The sequence below is a fragment of the Erpetoichthys calabaricus genome, chromosome 11 (genome assembly GCF_900747795.2).
Source record: "Erpetoichthys calabaricus chromosome 11, fErpCal1.3, whole genome shotgun sequence".
NCBI lineage: Eukaryota > Metazoa > Chordata > Cladistia > Polypteriformes > Polypteridae > Erpetoichthys > Erpetoichthys calabaricus.
The window spans coordinates 60,028,936-60,056,923 of NC_041404.2; the positions used below are offsets into that span (position 1 = coordinate 60,028,936).

Genomic DNA, 27,988 nt, shown 5'->3' on the forward strand with positions numbered 1-27,988 from the left:
AGGAAGTGGAGGAAGACGTTCACAGTGGGTGGCATGGTGGCACATTGGTAGTGTTGCTGCCTCGTAGTGAGGAGACCCAGGTTTGAGTCCAGGGTCCTCCCTGCGTGGAGTTTGGGTGGTCTCTCCGTGCCTGTGTGGGTTTCTTTTTTCCACAGTCCAAAGACATGCAGGATTGATGAACTGGCAATTCTAAATTGTCCCTATTGTACGGATTGAGGTACAGTATGTGTGTGTTTGCCCTGCAATGGACTGGCGCCTTGTCCAGAGTTTGTTCCCTGCCTTGCCCCCTATGCTATTTGGGAAAGACTCCATCAGACCCCCTGCGACCCTGTTCAGGAAAAAGTGAGTTAGAGAGTGAGATGTCTACAGTGTGACATTGTTATCACTATGAAAGGCGCTATATAAAATCACAGATTTACAAGTCGCATTTCCACCTTAGCAACTCCTTGTGTGACCCTTTGTGAGTCCTGCCAAGTGTCACACGTCCAAACTGCATTTGTAAACTACCTTGAGGTGGTCTTCACTATGGAAGGTGGTCTACAACATCAGTGAGTCAGTCCTAAGAGTCACTTCACCTGCCAATGCTGACTTGGTAGAAAATATCCAAAAACTTCAATTGTATTGTACAGCAAATTAGGGTTGCACTCGACCTTGAAAGGTGCTGTATGAAACCATAAAGTCACAGATTGAGACATCACAGTTTACTTATTGTTTGACTTTTATCTAGAAGTATCCAGAATGTAAGAATTTAGAAAGATGTGGACAACGAGAAAGTCACAAAGCTGCTCTCAGGATGAACACGCGTGGAGTCATGAAGTTCAGCAAAGGCAGCGACTGACGTTCAGATGTTGATTACAGTTCATAAAATGCTCACTAATGGTGTAAGCGACATTCACATTTATATTGATGTGCCTAGCAGACGCTTTAGTCCAAAGCAACTTACAAAAGAGTTCAACATAACTGAGGAGACATCATGAAATGTGACAGAACAAGGGTACAAAACTGAGCATCACAAGAGAAGAGTATGAAACAAAATGTCATGGAGTTACGTGTCCAAGGTGACAAAACCTGACAAAGCCATAATCAGTTAGATAGAAACTCACCAGACAAGAGTCTTCAGAGGCTTCTTCAACACGTCGGGGAAGTCAGCAGTTTGGATGGAGGTGGACAGTTTGATCCATCAGACAGGAGCTTCACATGACAAGGGTCTGGATTGAGATTTAGTGCAAGGCAGAGGTGGCCATTCAACAGCAGTCCAGAGTAGTTGAGAAGGACCAGAGGACCTCATGAGTGTCTTCACACACATAGGTTCTGAGCCACTGACTACTCTGTAGATGAGCACCAAGGATATGAACTTAATATGTCACTCTTCATCAAGCCAGTGTAGTGATCTGATGACAGCAGTGACATGTGCCCACCTCAGCTGGCTGAACACGAGACATCCTGATGCATTTTAAAACATCTGCAGTGACTTGGTGACACATGACAGTACTCCTGCCAGCAGAGAGGTCACAGTAGTCCAGATGTGATAAGACCAATGCCTGGACCAGGAGCTGTGCTGAATACTCTGTCACTTATGGTCTGATCTTGGGTATGTTCTACAGAGTAAATCTGACAGACCATAGTAAGGTGGTCCTTCAAGGACAGCTGGTCATCAGTTGTGACACTCAGGTGACATACTTACTTGGCAGGTGACAGTGGTAGTGAGCCAAGCTGACAGGGAACAGACTGAGGAGATTGGATAACAAGACGGTCCATCTTTGCAAGGCTCTGCTGCAGATGGTGTTCTTCCATCCAGGTTACAACATCAGGGAGACATGCAGAGATTCCAGCTTATACCACGTTGGGGGGAACGAAAGCTTTGGCTATATCAATAAATGGTATTTTATTACTTATTATTAAAGCATTGATAGGAAAAACGATAGAACTGGATGACAGGTCCTTGTGAGGAGGTGTTTAGTGACGAGAAGAGAGGACCCAGCAGAGATCCTTGGGGAGCCCTGTGCTTTTGTGATGCACACTTGACATCTCTCCATCTCTCCATGCCAGGACACACCACAGGAGGCAGGACTCAAACCTGGTGGCTGATCATGTCAGAGGTAGAGGAGACATCAGGCAGGATGAGCAGAGATGACATCCACATCAACAACAGTAAGCAGAGCCGTCTCACTGGAATGGCCGCCCATGAAGGCCGACTGATTAGAGTCAAGCAGACTTGGTCAGAGAAAGGAGAGGAGAGACACGGGCCTGTGATGAGCGACTTGAGAGGGGCTGAGAGGGGCATCTTGAGAACAGGAGTTATTGGGGTCTGTTTGAACAACACAGGAAAAGGGCCTGTGAAAAATTCAGAATTCACAAGTCCACCGTGTTTGTTCTCAAAAACAACAATTAGAAGAAAACTTTACATTAAGGAAAAGATTCAGGGAACTAAACACCAGCATAAGGCCGACAATGATAAGACAACATAACTGAAATTAGAAGGGGGAGGAGAAGTGTTGACCCTGACATGAGTGACAGAACCAAAGTACATTTAAAAATACAACAACATAATAAGATGATGATAATAAGAGTTATTAAGACATCAAATACTGATCAGAGCAAAGCTGGGCAGAAAAAGAGAAGATCAGTAAAGCAGTCAGCACCCATTACTGATGTCCAGTCTGGGGCTAAACCAGGATCAGCTACAGGGGGTCTTTTACAGGCCAATTCAGACACCATCATCAGGCATGAGAAGGATTTATTGTGACGGAGCAACATGTCTGTCTGTCACCTGTCAAGAGCGTATCGAGGGTCAGACAATTTGGCAAAGTGACAGTCCTGGAGACAAGAGCCTCAGCTGTGAGTTCATGAGGGGCCGAAGGGGGGAGAATGGTGACAAGTTGTAGAGCATCAGCCAAGTCATTAATACGGGGGGCTGAAAGATTAGGGGGGCACAAGTGAGGGGAGTCACCTGAGAAACTGAGAATGAAGGGTCACATCAGGGAGCACACAGGCCACGTAGCACACTGCACACCAGCTATCTATCTATGTGATGTGTGTATCTCCAAGGCTTTTCATAATTTAAAATAGTTTTGAATTTTCGTAATTGGGAGGCTCATGCCTGTAAGGTGTTTTTTAATTCATTTTCCTGATATGTCGCCTTATAAATTGAGGGCAGCAGCGTTTTGGGCAGCCAGTCTGAGTCAGACACGCCAACGAGACGAGTCAAGATGTCTGCCATGCGCCTCCTGCTGCTGTGCGTCGCCTTCATTTGCCTCTCAGGTGAGATTCCTGTTAATTTTTCGGTTTGCGTCTTTCCCACAGTAGTCAGTTTGGTGGGAACAAAATAAAAATGATTAGAAAAATTGGCTTTAAGAAGGTTTAAGGGGAATAAATTCGATTTTGTTCAATTTTAGTTCTGATTTCTATTCGTGTTGGTTTTGTGTGTTCTCTCCCTGTGAGTTTTGATACTGATGATCTGTTTTTTTTCTAAAATGAACAGGTTAAATATGTTTAATTTAGGTAGAGTTGTGTTTATAACTTTACACACCCCTGGCAGAAACTGTAAAATGTTAGCCATTTTATTAAAATACGAGTGGTCAGACAAAGCCCTCTTCTTTTATTAGAAGGAGTGGTCAGGTAAAGATTTATATCAATGGGGAGAACATGCAAAGTGCATGCAGGGAGGACACGGGATGGGAACTCTGATATCCGAATGGCAGGTGGCAGCACTACCACAGCACCGCCATGTTTTATATAAATTATGAAGAGGTATAAAAGGTGCTATATAATACAGAGAGTATATAGATAAACATGAAGGGGTTTATAGGACAGATAGCTATTGAAAGGCATTATATTAAAGATAGATAGATAGATAGATAGATAGATAGATAGATAGATAGATAGATAGATAGATAGATAGATAGATAGATAGATAGATAGATAGATAGATAGATAGATAGATAGATAGATAGATAGATAGATAGATAGAATGAAAGGCACTCTATAATAAATAGATAGATAGATAGATAGATAGATAGATAGATAGATAGATAGATAGATAGATAGATAGATAGATAGATAGATAGATAGATAGATGTGAAAGGCACTATATAATAGATAGATAGATAGATAGATAGATAGATAGATAGATAGATAGATAGATAGATAGATAGATAGATAGATAGATAGATAGATAGATAGATAGATAGATAGATGTGAAAGGCACTATACGATAGATAGATAGATAGATAGATAGATAGATAGATAGATAGATAGATAGATAGATAGATAGATAGATAGATAGATAGATAGTAGAGTACATTTTCACACACACACACACAGGTCCACTTTAGAGATGTCCACTATCAATATAAACTCATCTTTGACATGTGGAAGGAAAGCCTGATGACAAACCCATGCAGACTCCATACAGATGATGATCCGGCGTGGGGTTCAAGCTCTGGAAGTGACGTCTTTGAGGCAGCAGTGATGCCCACTGCCCCTCCATGCCACTGATGTTGTTGCCCTTCCTTGCCTTTTCATTTTGATGGCCGCTTTGTCCACCTGCTCAGCTGTTTCTGTGTTTCCTTAACGTGATCTCCAGGAGGGAATGTCGGCCCCTTGGGATCACACAAGGGTTGTAGGATAGGAGCCAACTGAGGAGTTTGTGCCTTCATAGCCCATCAGAGCAGCACATGCTGTATGTGACAATGGCATTGACGGATGTTTTTTGTGTAATGTAATGTCTGATGTGATGACAGATTCTTACTATTAAGTCCTCCTAAATGTTTATTTCTGGCATTGGATGAAGATTTACATTTTTTAGATGTTTCATGGAGTTTTCAATGATGGGTTTCACCCTGTTTTCCTCCACAGACTTGACAAGTGGGGCAGACCTCCCTCCACAGGTAAGGGTCTCCTCAGGTTTTCTCCTTCAGCGCCCAGCTGCTTACGTCTACCTGACCTTCTACTTTCCATTTCTGTAGCCCAACTGTCAAGACATCAGAAATATTCGCTGCGATATTCTCAACAACCCAGTGTGTGGCAATGATGGCCGTACCTACGGCAACATCTGCACATTCTGTAGTTTGAAACGGTGAGTAACAAGGGCTTTGAGTGTTCAAAATTTGACGTTTAGACAGCTAATTTGAACCTATGACAGAATCAACAGAGGGGACTTAAGAAGTCTGCACCAGCATGAAGAACTTTCTGTCTGTGAGAGACCCCTTTTACGGGCAATTTTGGGAGGGTGAGGTCAGAGGAGGCTTGATGTTATCAGATCACATGATTTCAAACTAGAAGGGAGTGTCAAAGTGGCCACTGCTGTTAGCGATCTTGTCACCTGAACTTGTCATTTTAAAGACATGTCCCATTACAAGACTTTTCCAGCTATTTTCAGTCATAGACTTCATTTACATAATGTCATTGAGTCAGGGGTCCGTCACACTGCTGTCCTGTGATTAGCAGTCATGTTGTCTCACATCTCCAGCTTTCTCAGTCAAACCCAATCATGACTCGTGGCCTCCAACAGGTTACATTGCCTTAAATTGTAGGGGCGGAGCCTGTGTGCAGTAACACTGACAGCCAATGAGTGCCAAGCAGGAAGTACAACCCAGTGAATGCTGTGACGAGCAAAAAGGAACACAAGAGTTTTGGACCCTGCATAGAGAAGAGAGACTTGTCTGTCTGATGTCTCATGTTTTACATACCAAGAGGAAAATCAAGAAAGGAAAGTCACATCTTGTTACATTTTTTCCATGCAGACAGCAAAATTTAATTGAAAAAGAGCTTTATATTTACTTGTAATATTCACACATCAATATTTAAACTGATCTACTTAGATAAATGGGAAGGTGTGCAGTACAAAATTATGTGCTAGAGATTTCACTGGATTAAGCACACTTATATCCATCCATCCATTATCCAACCCACTATATCCTAACTACAGGGTCACACGGGTCTGATGGAGCCAGTTCTTAGCCAACACATGGCGCAAGGCAGGAAACAAACCCCAGGCAGGGCACCAGCCCACCTCAGGGCACACACACCTACACACCAAGCACACACTAGGGACAATTTAGGATCGCCAATGCACCTAACCTGCATGTCTTTGGATTGTGGGAGGAAACTGGAGCACCCGGAGGAAACCCATTCAGGCATGACACTTTTATTCAAATGGATTTTAAGTGCAGATATCTTTTGAATATATGCTAATGCTTTTAGGACTGCTGGCACAGATTGTTGTGGATGCAATACATACAGTACCATATCATCTGCATATTTTGATATTTTCTGAGAATCCCCTTCATCTCTGATGCATTTTAAAAGTAAACAGCCAGTGGTTCAATGGCTATTGCAACGAGCAAAGGTGATAAGGGGCATCCTTGTCGAGGACAGCATTCTAGTTTGAAGTTATCTGAAATAATGTTATGAATACGAACTGAGGCTTCTAGACTACCATAAAGTAATTTGATCCATGCACATATGTTTGGCCAAACCCAAATTTGTGCAATGTGGTGAACAGGTCGTCCCATTCAAGCATATCGTCTAATGTGACATTGGCTTAATATGACATGCTCTGGGGTTTCTAGTCTTTCAAAATGGTGTACTCAGGAGATGAGATCAGCAACACCAGTCGTCAAGGGTGACACCTCCTCTGACTAGAAGTGATGTAATGTGACCTGCCCTGTGATTACTAGTCATGTGATCAGATATCCTCAGGTGATGAGATCAGCAACTGGAGTTGTTAATTCTGACATTCCCGCTGACTTAAAGTCATGTAATGTAACATCAGTGTGATGTGACAGCCCTGTGATTTCTAGTCATGTAATCCGATATCCTCAGGTAACGAGATCAGCACCTGCACTTGTCAAGTGTGACATCCTCTCTGAAGAGCACTAATGTGACATCGGTTTAAGACTGTCACCTTCAGTGTGGCTGACATCATCGGTGTGTGACTTTGTTCAAAATCAGTGACTGACATCTCTGAACAAAACTGCAAATGCCGTCACCTGCAGGTCTGTGTGTTAAGTTGAGCTGAGAGCCTCAAGAGAGAAGCAAATCTCGCTCAGTGGGCCACAACGGCCTTCAGGTGAGCAGTGCGGAGGTCTTGAGGTCAGGCAGGTGTTTTAGGTGAAGAAGATAAAAGTTTAGAGTTCAGGAAATTCAACTCAGTAATGAGGGCTCCTCAGAGTGCCTGTTGATTGGCACACACGTGTCACATTGTCACTGAACTCTGTACTTGTCACATCACACGTCACACAAGAGCAGCTGGCCTTCACATTTCTGAGGATGACTGTGGTATTTTAATAATTTATTCTTTTTCTCCAGTTTGAACCCCTGCTCTTCTTTTTCCTAACCTTCTTTTTCTGTTCCCCACCTAACTTTTCTATTAGTCAGACCATCTTGAGTCTCCTATCAGTTGCTTCCATATTTACACAAAGTGTCACAGACAACGGTCAGAAGATCTGTGACTGCGAGTGAATAGGCAGGTTTAGGACTTTTATATAGCATCCTTTTTACGGTGTGTAGTGAAGCAGCTTGCAGTCAGGACACATGGCCTTCCTTTTTTTTACACTCAGATCACAGGCAGGTCATGTAATTGAAATGGTGGTCCGGCATGCCAAGTGTGTTTGGGGTCATCTGAAGTTTTTAATAATTATTAGTCACTTCTATTCTCGTTCATCATGAGTGTGCAGCGTCAGCCAGCACTTTTTGGACATAATAAGATACAAAAAGTTCAGATATCCCATAATATTCTATATATTGACTCCCTGTATGCTATGTGCTCCTTTTATTAACTAAGCTGTCGCACTGAGTGGGCAGTGGTCACCTGATCCAGGACCACCACAGGTGTTGCCGTCCCATACCTGCCTCAGGCGTGCAGGTGGAGCTGAGCATGGCTCTTAAAGTCTCCTGTGAGTGGAATGAAGGAAGCATCACAGAGTGGACATCTTGGCTCATTGTTTTAATTATTTTATTTAATTCATATGTCTTTCCTTTACAGACTTTCATTTACTCCGCTGTACGTTGCAAGAAATGGAGCTTGTTGAATCCATGATGGAACCCCTGGGTCTTTGTTGATCTTCACTTTACTGTGCACTTCACAAGCCCCCTTTGCCCCTCTGCTGACCCCTGCATCCTTTTAAATCTGAAATAAACTTATCGTTCTAGCATGAAATCTGATCTCTGCCTCATCTTGATTGTGTGTTTCTCTCATATTCATCCAAAGTGACCTCCAAATCATGACTGCATACCACAGTTCTTTCCTGATTTCCACAATGTAAGGCCTGGCAGGTGTGACGGCGCCTTCTGGTGGCACTGCTGTATGCTGCGCCTGCCACAGGAGGATTTCATAAGTGACTTTTCTGCACAGTGTCTTTCTATTGCGAACTTCATGTTGTCCACTAGGTGGTCTAACAGGCAGGGTGGCTCCCTGGATGACAAAGGATGTCGTTGGTGAAGTTTAGTGCCTTATGATTGTATATAGCGCCTTTCATCATGAGCAGCAGCTGTTTTCATATTTCAATACTCTGAGGGTTGGCTGTTCCAACAACTTCTTCAGTTCATTGGGAGTCACTCTTTTAATGGCTGAATATGACACTTTGTGACTTTATATAGCACCTTTCTTTTGTGAACACCAGTTGTAACTACATTTCTGTACTGTGAGGTCTAGCAGGCTTTGAATTTGTGACCTTATGATTTTATATAGTGCCTTTCATCATGAACACCTGATTTTGTCCCATTTCTGTCTACTGCAAGCCATGACAAGTGCAGTGACTCACTAAGCTCACAGAGTGTCACATTTGGTGGCTGAATGTGCCACCTTATCATTTTTGATTTTGAATAAATTTGCATACCCTTCGGGAAACAAGTTGTCACTTTGCCATTATGGGTTTTTTTGAGTGTAGACTGGAGGATAAGAATGGCACATTAATCCTTGAAAAGTACATTTACAACACAATAAAGAGTGCAAAACGTGAAAGGGGGCTTTAATGGAAAGACAAGGCTGGTCCAGCGTCCTGACCAGCATGGCTCCCAGTTCCTTGTCTGGGTGGGAGGCCTGCTGGAAAGGATACACTGTGGCTGATGCTGGTAGTTATGTCTACCTCCCTGTCGCCAGTGCACATGATGGCAGCATCCCACTGGGGGTACTCCCATATGGAGACCTGCAAGGCAGGCTGGGAGTTGTAGTCAAGTCAAGTCAAACTTTATTTAAAAAGCACATTTACAACAGCTAAAACTGAGGCAAAGTGCTGTAGAAAAAAGGATAAAAGAGACAGTTAAATATATTTACATATATATATACATATATAGATATAAACATTCACATATAGACACACACACACATATATATATATATTTATATATATATATATATATATATATATATATATATATATATATATATATATATATATCACGGCATTCGTAGTCTGAATCACAATCTGATTGTATGGGTGGTTACCTACCAGGTAACGCTTGTGGTTGGTCAGCAAGTCGGCTAACATCCACCACGTGCCCTCGGATGTTAGCCGCCTTGCTGACCAACCACAAGCGTTACCTGGTAGGTAACCACCCATACAATCAGATTGTGATTCAGACTACGAATGCCGTGAATGTAATTACCCCAATCTACATGCTATCAAATGAATGAACCACACGCCGTGGCGCAACGTTAGGGGCTTCGCCTCTAGCACTGACGTCCGAGATTCAATTCCCGTAAGGGAGTGCAGTGAGTGTGTACGCCTGATGAGCCCAGAATTAGGGCGAAACACGTGTTGCATACTCTGCATTATTTGACAGTAAACTATTTCAACCATATATATATATATATATATATATATATATATATATATATATATATATATATTGTGGCAGGAGGCGGACCGGAAGGACCGGGAGATGGTTTATTTGTTCCCCGGGCCACGAGAAGACTACCGCCCTGGATAAAGAAGGGACCATGGGGATGGAGCCAGGAGGCTCAAACCCATTGGGGGCTGTGGCCGCCACCAGGAGGCGCCCCGAGCGTCGTGGAGCCCAGGACACCTGCACTTCTGCCACACCTCAGTAGGTGGAGGAAGAACCTTCCGGGGACACCTGGAGTGCTAGCTCTTTTTCTGCTTCATCCAGAGAAGTAAAAATGTAGAACTTGCCTTGAATATCCACTCTTAATTTAGCAGGATACAAGAGGCTGTATCTGATTTCGGCTTTGTGTTGGCGCTGTTTAAAATGCTGCACGTTTGGCTGCTGTTGAAGGTGAAAAATCATGGAAAATACAAATGCGGTTATTTTCAAATATATTCTCTTGTTTCATTCTGAGACGCGACATCAGATTCATTTGAAGTACAACGAGGCCTCTAGGTTTTGATGCATTCGATCCACGCATACGGTAAGCTGCTGCTGTCTCAGCGTCTGATTTGATGTCCTCTCCAATCGTTTGAGAGAACAGTTCAGCGATGAATTTCACTGGGTTTGGACTTTCCCTTTTTTCTGGGAGACCTTCAGTTCTGATATCATTTCTTCCAGCACAGCTAGTCTGTCTGTCTCCAAGCTCTTTGCTTTCAGATTTGGTAGCTTTTGCTTTATTGTCACCAGAGGACGCCTATTCAACTATTTCAATACCAGTCCTGAACATTTGCTTAACGTCTTCAAGCTGAGCATCAAGTGCTCTAAATTTATTTTCAAAACTTCTCACATTTCCCTATATTATTTCCTCAATTTTTTCTAGCATACCTTTAGCATGCCCACTGTTATGGACTCATTCATACAGGCAGACCAAGTATGGTACACAGGGGCTCAGCATCAAGACAACTGGAGAACTGAATAGTCAGCCTAAAGACAGACTAGTATATTACTGTCTTCTGTCAGCACACTATCCTCTTTCCGTGTTGGGGGAATGAGAACTGTATGTAGGCATTGTGCTATTCCGGTATTTTTGAAGCTGGGGTTTGAGTCCTTTCTTGTCCTTGTTTGGATCCAGCGAAGGAGCAACCAGAATATAAGGATCACTTTGAAGCTGCCGGGCGTAAGATTATGTCTTCCACCCGGTGAAAATCCTTTCAGTGTGGCGACGAAAGATGGCAGATTGCATTGATCAAGACCCCCACATTGCTGGATAGTCTGTCATAAGCTTCCCGTCTGTAATACCGTGTGAACCCATCAGTAAAGAGCTAGATTATCCTTTGTACTTCTCATGTAATTTTGTAACCATCATATTACATGATGGGTGGGGATAATACCTTTTTTTATTTATAATTATTTAAATTCAGGTTAATTAAAACGCCGCAATTCAAAAGAACACATTTCCAGAGAGCTAATCCCTCTTACTGCAGTGGGTTGGCACCCTGCCTGGGATTGTTTCCTGCCTTGTGCCCCATGTTGGCTGGGATTGGCTCCAGCACACCCCCGTGACCCTGTGTTCGGATTCAGCGGGTTGGAAAATGGATGGATGGATAATCCCTCTTAAGGAAACATTGCCTCAAAATGATTACTTAAATGTTGCAAAGCACAAGGGCCTAAGAGCATAGGGGGCACACAGGGCTGTAAAGATTTTTTAAAAAATTGAATAACTTAAATCACTTGCACGGTGCATTGCGTTAATAATTCACTGTTTCAACGCCATGTTTGCACCATCACCAGGCCAGTCCAATCCAATCCATGATGATATGACGTATTCGTGAGGCCTTCAGTTTACATGAATTTAGACTGCGGGAGTTCGGATGCTCGGTGCCACAACATGTCCGCCCATCTTACAGAGAAGTGCACATTCCCAAATGTTTGGTGTGAACGGAAGACGTTTTGAAGGATGTCACATGAATAGTGTAAATATATACTGTCAGAAGAATGAGTCAGAGACATCACAAATTTTTACCTACTGGTCTGGGGATAGCCCATATGTCTCTAGGACCTTGGTCCCAATGGGTGGCCCAGTCATTTCCTCTGAGAGAACATAGTAAATCCTTTTCGTTATCTCCCCAGGGACCAGCCCACGTCGGTGGGTCTCCTCCACATTCTCCCTGTGTAGGATAGGGGCTCATTATCCCTTGGTGGGAGTGAAGCCTGAACCATGCCACTCAGGACCGCTGAGCACGCCACCCACCTGGAAACCCGGCCCCGGTACTCTCCTACCTGAGTACTTTTAAGGTTCCTTCCCGGTTTCTTCTGGGAAAGCTGCATCCTGCCGGCTATGCCACTGTCAGAAGAATGAGTCAGAGACATCACAAAGGTTTGGGGCAGCCACCCGCATAATATGCTCGGCTGCAAAATTGCTTGTTTTTATACAAGATGTGAATGGTTCAGAGTCCACAACAGAACTGCCTGTAGTGAGGCAAGGTGGCGGTTTTAAAGGCCTGGAAGGAAATTACGTCATCGTAGCAGGAACTGGGAGTGGCGTCCTCGTGGTCGGAAGTGACGTCATCCTTGGGGCCGGCAAGAGGCGGGATTTCCCGGGAAAGGTCTAGTCAGCACACTCCGCCGCCCCCTGGCTTGGCGTAGAACTACAAGTGACTAGGCCCTTCAGCTGTTCCCCATGCGCACGTGTGTGACAATACATTATATCATAAATAATCGTTACTTTTGTACTTTGATTTGATGTCAACAGTTTTCGAAGTTCGAACGCATAAACAGTAAATCATAGCAATTCTGTTGTTAAGTTATGGTTCCCATTAGTCGGCAGATGGCAAAAATTTGAACAATTTGACGCTTTTTATACTCTCGTCATACGACGCCATGTCGGCCAGTAGCAGCGGATCTGCCAAACATTAGAAGAGTGGTGCCGCTAAACGTAAGGTACGCCTGCAACGGGAATTGAAAAACGCTAAGCTTACCGAGATTTCTACCTCTCTCAAAACTGAACAAGGACCAGCGATGGTAACTGGTAATCGTCGCAGCGGCCGCAAGCAGGTTATGCAGGCAGTGCAGAGAGTGAAATGGTCGCAGGTACGGAGTCTGGAAGTAGTGATACAACGGCTTCAGATCAGGTGCTGTCTGATGAAACCGTTAAAATGGAGAAATTACTAAAGACAAACAAGCAATAAATATGACAAGCAATCTACTAGCGACATGGCAGATTTCTTGAAACCATTGACACCTCACTTTATGATGTCCATTTTCTCAGAACTGTCAGCTGGTGTTGTTGTTTAAATTTGTTACAAATCGAAATGGCTTTATTTTATAGCACAGAACAGTTTCTACTTTCTAGCTTACATTACATTTTAATCATCTTCCTTCACAAAGTTGTCTTGGAAAAATAAGCAGGTCCACATCTTAAATATGTTTATGTACGAGTACTACTACCCATACACACCTCCCACATTCCATTCCCACAATTTATATTTTATTTTAGCTAACTTAGAGCTGCTGTAATAAAGTGATTAAAAAACTTATCACAAATTCCATTTGGAGAGCTTGTCACCAGCGTGTGATCTGATAGTGACGCGGTCCTGGACGCCACTGCCCAGCTGGCCCCTAGGATCTAGTTGTGAAGAAATCACTAAGAGTTATGCTAGACAGCAGGGGCACACCTCAGGGCGCTGCACAGGGGGTCTTCAGCAAGCTGGCTACGCCACTGGAGGGGAGTCGACCTTGAACGTAACAATGATATTTGACTAATCCTATCAGTTTTAATCCCTTCGATTAGCCATACCAAGTTTTCAATTTATCTTTAACATTAAATTATCGTCACAACAATATCTGGCCAATTTCAAAGCATCGTCTGCATCAAATGACATCCCGAATGCTCCCGTTTGTGTCAAAGTAGTACAGCGGACCATGAAATGGGTCCATTTTAGGGTAGGTGGGTAATGTCGTCTCCTTTCTGTGTCCCCCTTCATGACAATGACAGTGACCGTGAACAAGATGGGACAACTGTGTCAACTTGCAAGTCTTGTAAAGATGGTCCTCTCTGCTGCTACTTCGGTTGAACCTCTTAACCGATGCCTACAAGAGCATTGGGGTTGCCTACAAGCTACTGCTAATGCTGCCTGTGTCGCTTGTGCCATGTGAAAGATCACGCTCTTATCCCACCAAGTCTCAGGATGTCCCACAGGGCAGCTCGATCAACTGAGTCGAACACTTTATGAAAATTGACAAAGGCTGCAAAGAATCTCTGCCAATATTCGAGTTTGTGCTCCATGAGAACCCTCAGTGTCAGGATGTGGTCATTTCACGTTGTCATTATGGGGTGTTGTGTGTAGAATTCTGAAGAAAAAAATGAATTTAATCCATTGTGGAATAAGGATGTAACATAACAAAATCTGGAAAAAGTGATGCGCTGTGAATACTTTCCGGATACACTATACACACTTGTTATTGTTCTTGTGCATTTTTTTCTTTCCTGTTAGAGGAGCTTCTTGAGCCAGAGATTAAAGAAGACAACCTTCATTATTGGAGTGTGTGTGTAGTTTTTGTAGGAGTGCACTGTTTTTGTAAATACAGCATATTTATTTTACTTTTGTTTTGTTTTTATTTATTTCTGAAGAAGTGTCAGTGCTGAAGGACTGAGTCTCAAAGCCCACCTCACACTTCTGCATTTTTGGTTGTGCAGCACTCTTGTAAATAAATTTGCACCATTCACCCTTCAATTTTTGTTTGTGTCTCATCTCTCCACTGATCCTATTCAGTTCATAAACTATCAGATGTCCAGAGTGTAGGCTGGGGCCACTTCTCACTACACGGGATATCACAGGGGGCCCACACTTTTGCATGCCACTGTATCGCACTTACTGTTTCTCAAAGTCTCGTAGCCTCACAGATGTTGTAGATGTCAGGTACCCTTTAGATGCTCTGTGCTCACCCTGTGATGTCTCTCAAGTTCACAACTCATCTGAAAGGCAGTTGAGACGGGCTGAAGCTCGAGTCTGCGATGGCAGTGGCGTATCTTCAATTCCATTCATAGCCATTAATTGTGTAAAATATATGAAAGCAGAGGATAATAGAAAGGGGGCAAATACATTTTCACAGCACGGTCAATGAGTCAGTTTACCTGCCAGGGCTCACATTTTAGAAATATGCAAACAGTTTGGTACAACTGAGTTGTGAGTTGGATAAAAGTGCCAACCTCTTAATAAATGTAAATGTTGATGATTTAATGAGTTTAAGTCTGAGCTCTCAGGATGCGGACTTTCTGGTATCAAATGCAAATCCCACCGCTGACTCACCCTGTGACTTTGAATGAGTGACCTGCAAGGGTTCAGACTGAGGAAGTGGAGGAAGACGTTCACAGTGGGTAGCACGGTGGCGCAGTGGTAGTGCTGCTGCCTCGTAGTGAGGAGACCCAGGTTTGAGTCCAGGGTCCTCCCTGCGTGGAGTTTGGGTGGTCTCCCCGTGCCTGTATGGGTTTCTTTTTCCCACAGTCCAAAGACACGCAGGATTGGTGAACTGGCAATTCTAAATTGTCCCTATTGTACGGGTGAGGTGTGTGTGTGTTTGCCCTGCAATGGACTGGTGCCTTGTCCAGAGTTTGTTCCCTGCCTTGCCCCCTATGCTATTTGGGAAAGACTCCATCAGACCCCCTGTGACCCTGTTCAGGAAAAAGTGAGTTAGAGAGTAAGATGTCTACAGTGTGACATTGTTATCACTATGAAAGGCGCTATATAAAATCACAGATTTACAAGTCGCATTTCCACCTCACCAACTCCTTGTGTGATGCTTTGTGAGTCCTGCTAAATGTCACACGTCCAAACTGCATTTGTAAACTACCTTGAGGTGGTCTTCACTATGGAAGGTGGTCTATAACATCAGTGAGTCAGTCCTAAGAGTCACTCCACCTGCCAATGCTGACTTGGTAGAAAATATCCAAAAACTTCAATTGTATTGGAACAGCAAATTAGGGTTCCACTCGACCTTGAAAGGCGCTATATGAAACCATAAAGTCACAAATTGAGACATCACAGCTGACTTATTGTTTGACTTTTATCCAGAAGTATCCAGAATGTAAGAATTTAGAAAGATGTGGACAACGAGAAAGTCACAAAGCTGCTCTCAGGATGAAGACACGTGGAGTCATCATGACCTTCAGCAAAGGCAGTGACTGACGTGCAGATGTTGATTACACTTCATAAAATGCTCACTAATGGTGTAAGCGACATTCACATTTATATTGATGTGCTTTGCAGACGCTTTAGTCCAAAGCAACTTACAAAAGAGTTCAACATAACTGAGGAGACATCATGAAATGTGACAGGACAAGGGTACAAAACTGAGCATCACAAGAGAAGAGTATGAAACAAAATGTCATGGAGTTACGAGTCCAATGTGACAAAACCTGACAAAGCCATAATCAGTTAGATAGAAACTCACCAGACAAGAGTGTTCAGAGGCTTCTTCAACACGTCGGGGAAGTCAGCAGTTTGGATGGAGGTGGGCAGTTTGTTCCACCAGCCAGGAGCTTCACATGACAAGAGTCGGGATTGAGATTTAGTGCCAGGCAGAGGTGGCCATTCAACAGCAGTCCAGAGTGGTCGATAAGGACCGGAGGACCTCACATGTGTCTTCACACACATAGGTGCTGAGCCACTGACTACTCTGTAGATGAGCACCAAGGATATGAACTTAATATGTCACTCTACGTGACGCCAGTGTAGTGAGTTGATGAGAGGAGTGACCTGTGCCCACCTCAGATGGCTGAACACCAGACATCTTGCTGCATTTTAAAACATCTGCAGTGACTTGGTGACACATGATGGTACTCCTGCCAGCAGAGAGGTCACAATAGTCCAGATGTGACAAGACCAATGCCTGGACCAGGAGTTGTGCTGAATACTCTGTCACATATGGTCTGATCTTGTGGATATTCTACAGAGTAAATCTGACAGACCATAGTAAAGTGGTCCTTGAAGGACAGTTGGTCATCAGTCGTGACACTCAGGTGACATATCAACTTGGCAGGTGACAGTGGTAGTGAGCCAAGCTGACAGGGAACAGACTGAGGAGCTCGGATAACAAGATGGGCCATCTTTGCAAGGCTGAGCTGCAGATGGTGTTCTTCCATCCAGGTTGCAACATCAGGGAGACGTGCAGAGATTCCAGTTGATACCATGTGGTTCTCTGGGGCCTTGTGAGGAGGTGTTTAGTGACGAGAGGAGAGGACCCAGCATTGATCCTTGGGCACTCCTGTGCTTGTGTGGCACACCCTTGGCATCTGTCCATCTCTCCATGCCAGGACACACCACAGAATCTGCCCAGGAGGCAGGACTCAAACCTGGTGGCTGATCATGTCAGAGGTAGAGGAGAGATCAGGCAGGACAAGCAGAGATGACATTCACAGGAACAACTGTAAGTAGAGCCGTCTCACTGGAATGGCCATCCATGAAGGCCGACTGATTAGAGTCAAGCAAACTTGGTTAGAAACAGGAGAGGAGAGACATAGGCCTGTGATGAGAAACTTGAGAGGGGCTGAGATGGGCCTCTTGAGGAGAGGAGTTATTGGGGTCCGTTTGAACAACACAGGAAAAGGGCCTGTGAAAAATTCAGAATTCACAAGTTCACCCTTTTTGTTCTCAATAACAATAATTAGAACAAAACTTTACATTAAGGAAAAGATTTAGGGAAATAAACACCAGCATAAGGCTGTCTGATGACAAGGCAACATAACTGAAATCAGAAGGATGAGCAGAAGTGTTGACCCTGACATGAGTGACAGGTGACAATAAAGTACATTTAACAATACAACAACATAATAAGAGGATGATAATAAGAGTTATTAAGACATCAAATACTGATTAGAGCAAAGCTGGGCAGAAAGAGAGAAGATCAGTAAAGCAGTCAGCATCCATTACTGATGTCCAGTCTGGGGCTAAACCAGGATCAGCTACTGGGGGTCTTTTACAGGCCAAATGTGATACTGTCAGGCATGAGAAGTGTGGGGGAGCAACATGTCTGTCTGTCACCTGGCATGGTCCTCACTGGACTGTCAAGAGCGTATCGAGGGTCAGACGATTCAACAAAGTGACAGTCCTGGAAACAAGAGCCTCAGCTGTGAGTTCATGAGGGGCCGAAGGGGGGAGAATGGCAACAAGTTATAGAGCATCAGCCAAGTCATTAATACGGGGGGCTGAAAGATTAGTGAATAGCAGGGGGCACAAGTGAGGGGAGTCACCTGAGAAACTGAGAATGAAGAGTCACATCAGGGGGCACACAGGCCATGTAGCACACGCCACACCAGCTATCTGTTAAATAGTGCCTTTCATTATCTATCTATCGATGGATGGATGGATGGATGGATGGATGGATGGATGGATGGATGGATAGATAGATAGATAGATAGATAGATAGATAGATAGATAGATAGATAGATAGATAGATAGATAGATAGATAGATAGATAGATAGATAGATAGATAGATAGATAGATAGATAGATAGATAACATTGAACCATGCACATATGTTTGGGCGAACCCAAATTTGTGCAATTTTGTGAACAGGTCGTCCCATTCAAGCATATCATCTGATGTGACATTGGCTTAATATGACATGCCCTGGGGTTTCTAGTCTTTCAAAATGGATGATGAGATCAGCTACACCAGTCGTCAAAGCTGACAGCCCCTATGACTGGAAGTGGTGTAATGTGACCTGCCCTGTGATTACTAGTCATGTGATCAGATATCCTCAGGTGACGAGATCAGCAACTTCAGTCGTGAATTTTGACATTCCCGCTGACTTGAAGTCATACAATATAACATCAGTGTAATGTGACAGCCCTGTGATTTCTAGTCACATAATCTGATATCCTCAAGTGACGAGATCAGCATCTGCACTTGTCAAGTGTGACATCCCCTGTGAAGAGCAGTAATGTGACATCGGTTTAAGACTGTCACTTTCAGTATGGCTGACATCATTGATGTGTGACTTTATTTAATATCAGCGACTGACATCTGTGGACAGAACTACAAACTCCTTCACCTGCAGGTCTGTGTGTTAAGTTGAGAACAGCAAATCTCGCTCAGTGGGCCACAATGGCCTTCAGGTGAGCAGTGCGGGGATCTCAAGGTCAGACAGGTGTTTGAGGTGAAAGCAGATCATAACCTGGTTCTGCTTCAGCCTCACTACAAACCAAAAGTGAGGGTCCTACCTACAACCACACGCTCATTCAGGAAGTGGACCCCGGAGGCAGAGAATGCTCTTAGAGAATGTTTTGGAACAACAGACTGGGGTATCCTGCAGGGATCACATAGTGAGAACATTGAGGAAGTTGTTGACTGCACTACTGACTACATCAACTTCTGAATGGACATTGTAGTTCCAGTAAGAACTGTACGCTGCTATGCTAACAATAAGCCATGGATTACAAGTGACATCAAGGGCCTTTTGAACCAGAAGGAAAGGGCTTTTAAAGACGGTGATCAGCATGAGCTCAAGCGCGTGCATAAGGAACTCCGAGTCCAGCTCAGGGCAGCGAAGGAGCAGTACAGAAGAAAGCTGGAGCAGAAGTTGCAGAATAACAGCATGAAGGAAGTGTGGGATGGGATGAAGATCATCACTGGCTGCAGCTCGAAGCGGGGTGCCACCATCGAGAGAGACGTGAAGAGAGCAAACCAAATGAACAACTTCTTTAACAGGTTTGACCACCCTAACCCACTCTCACTCTCACCTCGGAGTACTGCACCCTCCACACATCCTTCTGCTGATACCAGCATAGGAGAGACATCCACACCCATAATTACAACAGCGCAAGAGAGCAGAGAGCTGAGGAGACTTCATGCCAGCAAAGCAGCAGGTCCAGATGGAGTATCGCCACGACTGCTGAAGGTCTGTGCATCTTCAACCTGAGCCTGGAACAGGGGAGAGTCCCGAGGCTTTGGAAAACATCTTGCATCACCCCAGTCCCAAAGGTATCACGTCCTAGTGAGCTGAATGACTTCCGGCCTGTTGCTCTGACATCACATGTGATGAAGACCATGGAGAGGCTGCTGCTTCACTACCTGAGGCCACAGGTTCAACACGCCCTCTACCCTCTGCAGTTTGCATATCAGGAGAAGGTGGGAGCAGAGGATGCCATCATCTATATGCTACATTGATCCCTGTCTCACTTGGACAGAGGCAATGGTGCTGTAAGAATTATTACTTCTCTAGCGACTTCAACACAATCCAACCTCTGCTCCTCAGGGACAAGCTGACAGAGATGGGAGTAGATTCATACCTGGTGGCATGGATCGTGGACTATCTTAAAGACAGACCTCAGTATGTGCATCTTGGGAACTGCACATCTGACATTGCGGTCAGCAACTCAGGAGCGCCACAGGGGACTGTACTTTCTCCGGTCCTGTTCAGCCTATATACATCGGACTTCCAACACAACTCAGAGTCCTGCCATGTGCAAAAGTTTGCTGATGACACTGCTATCGTGGGCTGCATCAGGAGTGGGCAGGAGGAGGAGTACAGGAACCTAATCAATGACTTTGTTAAATGGTGCGACTCAAACCACCTACACCTGAACACCAGCAAAACCAAGGAGCTGGTGGTGGATTTTAGGAGGCCCAGACCCCTCATGGACCCCGTGATCATCAGAGGTGACTGTGTGCAGATGGTGCAGACCAATAAATATCTGGGAGTGCAGCTGGATGATAAATTGGACTGGACTGCCAATACTGATGCTCTGTGTAAGAAAGGACAGAGCCGACTATACTTCCTTAGAAGGCTGGCGTCCTTCAACATCTGCAATAAGATGCTGCAGATGTTCTATCAGACAGTTGTGGCGAGTGCCCTCTTCTACACGGTGGTGTGCTGGGGAGGCAGCATAAAGAAGAGGGACTCCTCACGCCTGGACAAACTGGTGAGGAAGGCAGGCTCTATTCTTGGCATGGAGCTGGACAGTTTGACATCTGTGGCAGAGCGACGGGCGCTCAGCAGGCTCCTATCAATTATGGAAAATCCACTGCATCCACTAAACGGTGTCATCTCTAGACAAAGGAGCAGCGTCAGCGACAGACTGCTGTCACTGTCCTGCTCCACTGACAGACTGAGGAGATCGTTCCTCCCCCAAACTATGCGACTCTTCAATTCCACCCGGGGGGGTAAACGTTAACATTTAACATTATACAAAGTTATTGTCTGTTTTTACCTGCATTATTATCAATCTTTAATTTAATATTATTTATTGTATCAGTAATGTGCTGCTGGAGTATGTGAATTTCCCCTTGGGATTAATAAAGTATCTATCTATCTATCTATCTATCTATCTATCTATCTATCTATCTATCTATCTATCTATCTATCTATCTATCTATTATATAGTGCCTTTCATCTATCTATCTATCTATCTATCTATCTATCTATCTATCTATCTATCTATCTATCTATCTATCTATCTATCTATATAGTGCCTTTCATCTATCTATCTATCTATCTATCTATCTATCTATCTATCTATCTATCTATCTATCTATCTATCTATCTATCTATCTATCTATCTATCTATCTATCTATCTATCTATCTATCTTTTTATAGTGCCTTTCATCTATCTATCTATCTATCTATCTATCTATCTATCTATCTATCTATCTATCTATCTATCTATCTATCTATCTATCTATCTATCTATCTATCTATCTATCTATTATATAGTGCCTTTCATCTATCTATCTATCTATCTATCTATCTATCTATCTATCTATCTATCTATCTATCTATCTATCTATCTATCTATCTATCTATCTATCTATCTATCTATCTATTATATAGTGCCTTTCATCTATCTATCTATCTATCTATCTATCTATCTATCTATCTATCTATCTATCTATCTATCTATCTATCTATCTATCTATCTATCTATCTATCTATCTATCTATCTATTTGCAAGTATAACAGTTCTTTGTGTTAACCATATGAATGCATTACGATTGTTAAGGTATGTGATGTGGGGAAGTTAAAGGTTATTAAGTGAGTCAGCCCTTAGGAAGATGCACTCTGTCTTAGTTAAAAAGAAGAAGTTACCCCACCAGTAAGGGAGGGCTGCTTGTGAAGCTGCAACTATAAAATAAGCTTTGCAGTAAGTGTGTATGTGACAAAAAAGATATAAAAGCCCGCTGCTGAAAAGAGGAAGGGGGGCTGTGACTAGAAACTGTCAGTGACACTACCTGACAGGGGCATGCAATGGTCTCTCTGCTCACCAAGAATAAAGAAATTGCTTTTTTTACTCTGCATCTGTTGTCTGCCTGCTGTTTGCCTCGAACCTTCGTCCACATAGGGAAAACCATAGACCTGGATGAGAGGGCCTTGTGAGGAGGTGTTTAGTGACGAGAGGAGAGGACCCAGCATTGATCCTTGGGGCACTCCTGTACTTGTGTGGCACACCCTTGGTATCTCTCCATCTCTCCATCCCAGGACACACCACAGAATCTGCCCAGAATGCAGGTGTCAATCCTGGTGGCTGATCATGTCAGAGTTAGAAGAGAGATCAGGCAGGATGACCAGAGATGACATTCACAGCAACAACAGTAAGCAGAGCCGTCTCACTGGAATGGCCGTCCATGAAGGCCGACTGATTAGAGTCAAGTAGACTTGGTCAGAGAAAGGAGAGGAGAGACACGGGCCTGTGATGAGCGACTTGAAAGGGGCTGAGAGGGGCCATCTTGAGGAGAGGAGTTATTGGGGTCTGTTTGAACAACACAGGAAAAGGGCCTGTGAAAAATTCAGAATTCACAAGTCCACCCTGTTTGTTCTCAATAACAACAATTAGAAGAAAACTTTACATTAAGGAAAAGATTCAGGGAACTAAACACCAGCATAAGGCCGACGATGATAAGGCAACATAACTGAAATGAGTAGGGCTAGCAGAAGTGTTGACCCTGACATGAGTGACAGGTGACAATGAAGTACATTTAAAAATACAACAACATAAAAAGATAAGGATAATAAGAGTTATTAAGACATCAAATACTGATTAGAGCAAAGCTGGGCAGAAAGAGAGAAGATCAGTAAAGCAGTCAGCACCCATTACTGATGTCCAGTTTGAGGCTAAACCAGGATCAGCTACTGGGGGTCTTTTACAGGCCAAGTGGGATACCGTCAGGCATGAGAAGGATTTAGTGTGACGGAGCAACATGTCTGTCTGTCACCTGGCAGGGTCGTCAATGGACTGTCAAGAGCGTATCGAGGGTCAGACAATTCAGCAAAGTGACAGTCCTGGAGACAAGAGCCTCAGCTGTGCGTTCATGAGGGGCTGAAGGGGGGAGAATGGTGACAAGTTATAGAGCATCAGCCAAGTCATTAATACAGGGGGGCTGATAGATTAGGGGGGCACAAGTGAGGGGAGTCACCCGAAAAACTGTGAATGAAGGGTCACATCAGGGAGCACACAGGCCACGTAGCACACGCCACACCAGCTATCTATCTATGTGACGTGTGTATCTCCAAGGCTTTTCAAAATTTAAAATAGTTTTGAATTTTCATAATTGGGAGGCTCATGCCTGTAAGGTGTTTTTTAATTCATTTTCCTGATATGCCACCTTATAAGTTGAGGGTAGAAGCGCTTTGGGCAGCCAGTTTGAGTCTGACACACACACACACAAACGAGACGAGTCGAGATGTCTGCCATGCGCCTCCTGCTGCTGTGCGTCGCCTTCATTTGCCTCTCAGGTGAGACTCCTGCTTATTCGGTTCAAGTCTTTTCCACAGTCGCCAGTTTGGTGGGAAAAAAATTAAAATGATTAGGAAAATTGGCTTTAAGAAGGTTTAAGGGGAATTAATTCAATTTTAGTTCTGATTTCTACTCATGTGGATTTTTGTGTGTTCTCTCCCTGTGAGTTTTGTTACTGATGATGTTTTTTTTCTAACATGAACAGGTTAAATATGTTTAATTTAGGTAGAGTTGTGTTTATAACTTTACACACCCCTGGCAGAAACTGTAAAATGGTAGCCATTTTAATAAAATACGAGTGGTCAGACAGAGCCCTCTTCTTTTATTAGGTGGAGTGGTCAGGTAAAGATTTATATCAATGGGGAGAACACGCAAAGTGCATGCAGGGAGGACACGGGATGGGAACTCTGATATCCTAATGGCGGGCAGCAGCACTACCACTGCGCCACCTGGGTTTTATATAAATTATGAAGAGGTATAAAAGGTGCTATATAGTACAGAGAGTATATAGAGAGACATAAAATCCAACCTCTGCTCCTTAGGGACAAGCTGACAGAGATGGGAGTAGATTCATATCTGGTGGCATGGATCGTGGACTATCTTAAAGACAGACCTCAGTATGTGCGTCTTGGGAACTGCACGTCTGACATTGTGGTCAGCAACACAGGAGCGCCACAAGGGACTGTACTTTCTCCGGTCCTGTTCAGCCTATATACATCGGACTTCCAATACAACTCGGAGTCCTGCCACGTGCAAAAGTTCGCTGACGACACTGCTATCGTGGGCTGCATAAGGAGTGGGCAGGAGGAGTATAGGGACCTAATCAATGACTTTGTTAAATGGTGCGACTCAAACCACCTACACCTGAACACCAGCAAAACCAAGGAGCTGGTGGTGGATTTTAGGAGGCCCAGACCCCTCATTGACCCTGTGATCATCAGAGGCGACTGTGTGCAGATGGTGCAGACCTATAAATACCTGGGAGTGCAGCTGGATGATAAATTGGACTGGACTGCCAATACTGATGCTCTGTGTAAGAAAGGACAGAGCCGACTATACTTCCTTAGGAGGCTGGTGTCCTTCAACATCTGCAATAAGATGCTGCAGATGTTCTATCAGACGGTTGTGGCGAGCGCCCTCTTTTACGCAGTGGTGTGCAGGGGAGGCAGCATTAAGAAGAAGGACACCTCACGCCTGGACAAACTGGTGAGGAAGGCAGGCTCTAGTCTTGGCATGGAGCTGGACAGTTTAACATCTGTGGCAGAGCGAAGGGCGCTGAGCAGGCTCCTATCAATTATGGAGAATCCACTGCATCCACTAAACAGGATCATCTCCAGACAGAGGAGCAGCTTCAGCGACAGACTGCTGTCACCGTCCTGCTCCACTGACAGACTGAGGAGATCGGTCGTCCCCCAAACTATGCAATTCTTCAGTTCCACCCGGGGGGGTAAACATTAACATTATATAAAGTTTTTGTCTGTTTTTACCTGCATTAATATCAATCTTTAATTTAATATTGTTTTTTGTATCAGTAAGGAGCTGCTGGAGTATGTGAATTTCCCCTTGGGATTAATAAAGTATCTATCTATCTATCTATCTATCTATCTATCTATCTATCTATCTATCTATCTATCTATCTATCTATCTATCTATCTATCTATCTATCTATCTATCTATCTATCTATCTATCTATCTAAAAGGCTTTAAAGGACAGATAGCTATTGAAAGGCATTATATAAAAGATAGATAGATAGATAGATAGATAGATAGATAGATAGATAGATAGATAGATAGATAGATAGATAGATAGATAGATAGATAGATAGATAGATAGATAGATAGATAGATAGATAGATAGATAGATAGTAGAGTATATTTTCACACACACACACACAGGTCCACTTTAGAGATGTCCACTGCCCCGCCATGCTACTGATGTTGTTGCCCTTCCTTTCCTTTTCATTTTGATGGCCTCCTTGCCCACCTGCTCAGCTGTTTCTGTTTCCTTAACATGATCTCAAGGAGGGAATGTCAGCCTCTCGGGATCACACAAGGGTTGTTGGAGAGGAACCCACTGAGTTTGTGCCTTCATAGCCCATCAGAGCAGCACATGCTGTATGTGACAATGGCATTGACGGATGTTTTTTGTGTAATGTAATGTCTGATGTGATGACAGATTCTTACTATTAAGTCCTCCTAAATGTTTATTTCTGGCATTGGATGAAGATTTACATTTTTTAGATGTTTCATGGAGTTTTCAATGATGGGTTTCACCCTGTTTTCCTCCACAGACTTGACAAGTGGGGCAGACCTCCCTCCACAGGTAAGGGTCTCCTCAGGTTTTCTCCTTCAGCGCCCAGCTGCTTACGTCTACCTGACCCTCTACTTTCCATTTCTGTAGCCCAACTGTCAAGAAATCAGAAATGTTCGCTGCGAGACTCTCAACAGCCCCGTGTGTGTCAATGATGGCCTTACCTACGGCAACCTCTGCGCATTCTGTAGTATGAAACTGTGAGTAACAAGGGCTTTGAAACCCACCTGAGTGTTCAGAATTTGACGTTTAGACAGCTAATTTGAACCTATGAGGGAATCAATGGAGGGGACTGAAGAAGTCTGCACTGGCATGAAGAACTTTCTGTCTGTGAGAGACCCCTTTTACAGGGCAATTTTGGGAGGGTGAGGTCAGAGGGGGCATGTTGTTATCAGATCACATGACTTCAAACTGGAGTGGATGTCAAAGTGGCTACTGCTGTTGGTGATCTTGTCACTTGAGCATGTCATTTTAAGGTCATATCCCATTACAAGACTTTTCCATCTTGCCTGAAGAAGGGGCCTAAGTTGCCTCAAAAGCTTGCATATTGTAATCTCTTTAGTTAGCCAATAAAAGGGGTCATTTTGCTTGGCTTTTTTCTACATTCATAATGGCTAACACGGTACAACACCATAGTACTAAAGACTTTTCCAGCTATTTTCAGTCATAGACTTCATTTACATAATGTCATCAAGTCAGGGGGCCGTCACAGTGTGGTCCTGTGATTAGCAGTCATGTTGCCTCACATCTCCAGCTTTCTCAGTCCAATCCATTCGTGACTCATGGCCTCCAACAGGTTACATTACCTTAAATTGTAGGGGCGGAGCCTGTGTGCAGTAACACTGACAGCCAATGAGTGCCAAGCAGGAAGTACAACCCAGTGAATGTTGTGACGAGCAAAAAGGAACACAAGAGTTTTGGACCCTGCATAGAGAAGAGAGACTCATCTGTCTGATGTCTCATGTTTTACATACCAAGAGGAAAATCAAGAAAGGAAAGTCACATCTTGTTAAATTTTTTCCATGCAGACAGCAAAATTTAATTGAAAAAGAGCTTTATATTTACTTGTAATATTTACACCTCGATATTTAAACTGATCTACTTAGATAAATGGGAAGGTGTGCAGTCCGAAATTATGTGCTAGAGATTTCACTGGATAAAGCACATTTATATCCATCCATCCATTATCAAACCCACTATATCCTAACTACAGGGTCAAAGGGGTCTGTTGGAGCCAGTTCTTAGCCAACACAAGGTGCAAGGCAGGAAACAAACCCCGGGCAGGGCACCAGCCCACGTCAGTGCACACATACCTACACTCCAAGCACACACTAGGGACAATTTAGGATCGCCAATGCAGCTAACCTGCATGTCTTTGGACTGTGGGAGGAAACCGGAGCACCCGGAGGAAACCCATTCAGACATGACACTTTTATTCAAATGGATTTTAAGTGCAGATATCTTTTAAAAATTTTCTGTTCAAGTCCTTCTCTGGGAATGCCCTTCATCTCTGATGCATTTTGAAAGTAAACAGCCAGTGGTTCAATGGCTATTGCAAAGAGCAAAGGTGATAAGGGGCATCCTTGTCGAGGACAGCATTCTAGTTTGAAGTTATCTGAAATAATGTTGTGAATACGAACTGAGGCTTCTGGACTACCATAAAGTAATTTGATCCATGCACATATGTTTTGGCCAAACCCAAATTTGTGCGATGTGGTGAATAGGTCATCCAATTCAAGCATATCGTCTAATGTGACATTGGTTTAATATGACATGCTCTGGGGTTTCTAGTCTTTCAAAATGGTGTACTCAGGCGATGAGATCAGCAACACCAGTCATCAAGGGTGACACCTCCTCTGACTAGAAGTGGTGTAATGTGACCTGCCCAGTGATTACTAGTCATGTGATCAGATATCCTCAGGTGATGAGATCAGCAACTGGAGTCATTAATTCTGACATTCCCGCTGACTTAAAGTCATGTAATGTAACATTAGTGTAATGTGACAGCCCTGTGATTTCTAGTCATGTAATCCGATATCCTCAGGTGACGAGATCAGCACCTGCACTTGTTAAGTGTGACATCCTCTCTGAAGAGCACTAATGTGACATCGGTTTA

At 43.8% G+C, this 27,988-nt stretch overlaps 3 protein-coding genes across 18 annotated transcripts in view; 2 read left to right on the forward strand and 1 right to left on the reverse strand.

Moving 5' to 3' along the window:
* LOC114660439 (serine protease inhibitor Kazal-type 1-like) overlaps positions 1-27,988 on the reverse strand; it is an 821,621-nt gene that overhangs the window by 574,236 nt on the left and 219,397 nt on the right. The window lies entirely within an intron of this gene.
* The window catches only part of LOC114660438 (serine protease inhibitor Kazal-type 1-like), a 565,538-nt gene that overhangs the window by 384,038 nt on the left and 153,512 nt on the right, over positions 1-27,988 (forward strand). For 3 of the 15 annotated variants that reach the window (XM_051934250.1, XM_051934260.1, XM_051934248.1), the window contains exon 1: positions 23,463-23,560. The exons of 10 other annotated variants lie outside the window; for them this stretch is intronic. In XM_051934250.1, coding sequence (XP_051790210.1) covers positions 23,509-23,560 — 52 coding nt within the window. In that variant the 5' untranslated portion in view covers positions 23,463-23,508. Of the gene's footprint in view, positions 1-3,152; positions 3,262-23,462; positions 23,561-27,988 lie in introns of those variants that run through there. 2 more of the 15 variants (XM_051934261.1, XM_051934249.1) reach the window with 2 other exon arrangements.
* On the forward strand, positions 4,787-8,146 carry LOC114660442 (ovomucoid-like). The gene is made up of 3 exons (XM_028813145.2): positions 4,787-4,889; positions 4,968-5,077; positions 7,988-8,146. The coding sequence occupies exons 1-3, from the start codon at positions 4,815-4,817 to the stop codon at positions 8,031-8,033; spliced, it is 231 nt and encodes a 76-aa protein (XP_028668978.2). The 5' UTR covers positions 4,787-4,814; the 3' UTR covers positions 8,034-8,146.

Coding starts and splice junctions, on each gene's coding strand:
- LOC114660442 (XM_028813145.2), top strand. CDS start 4,815: ATGGAGTTTTCAATGATGGGTTTCACCCTGTTTTCCTCCACAGACTTG. Junction 4,890..4,967: donor GGGCAGACCTCCCTCCACAG/GTAAGGGTCTCC, acceptor CCATTTCTGTAG/CCCAACTGTCAAGACATCAG. Junction 5,078..7,987: donor ACATTCTGTAGTTTGAAACG/GTGAGTAACAAG, acceptor TTTCCTTTACAG/ACTTTCATTTACTCCGCTGT.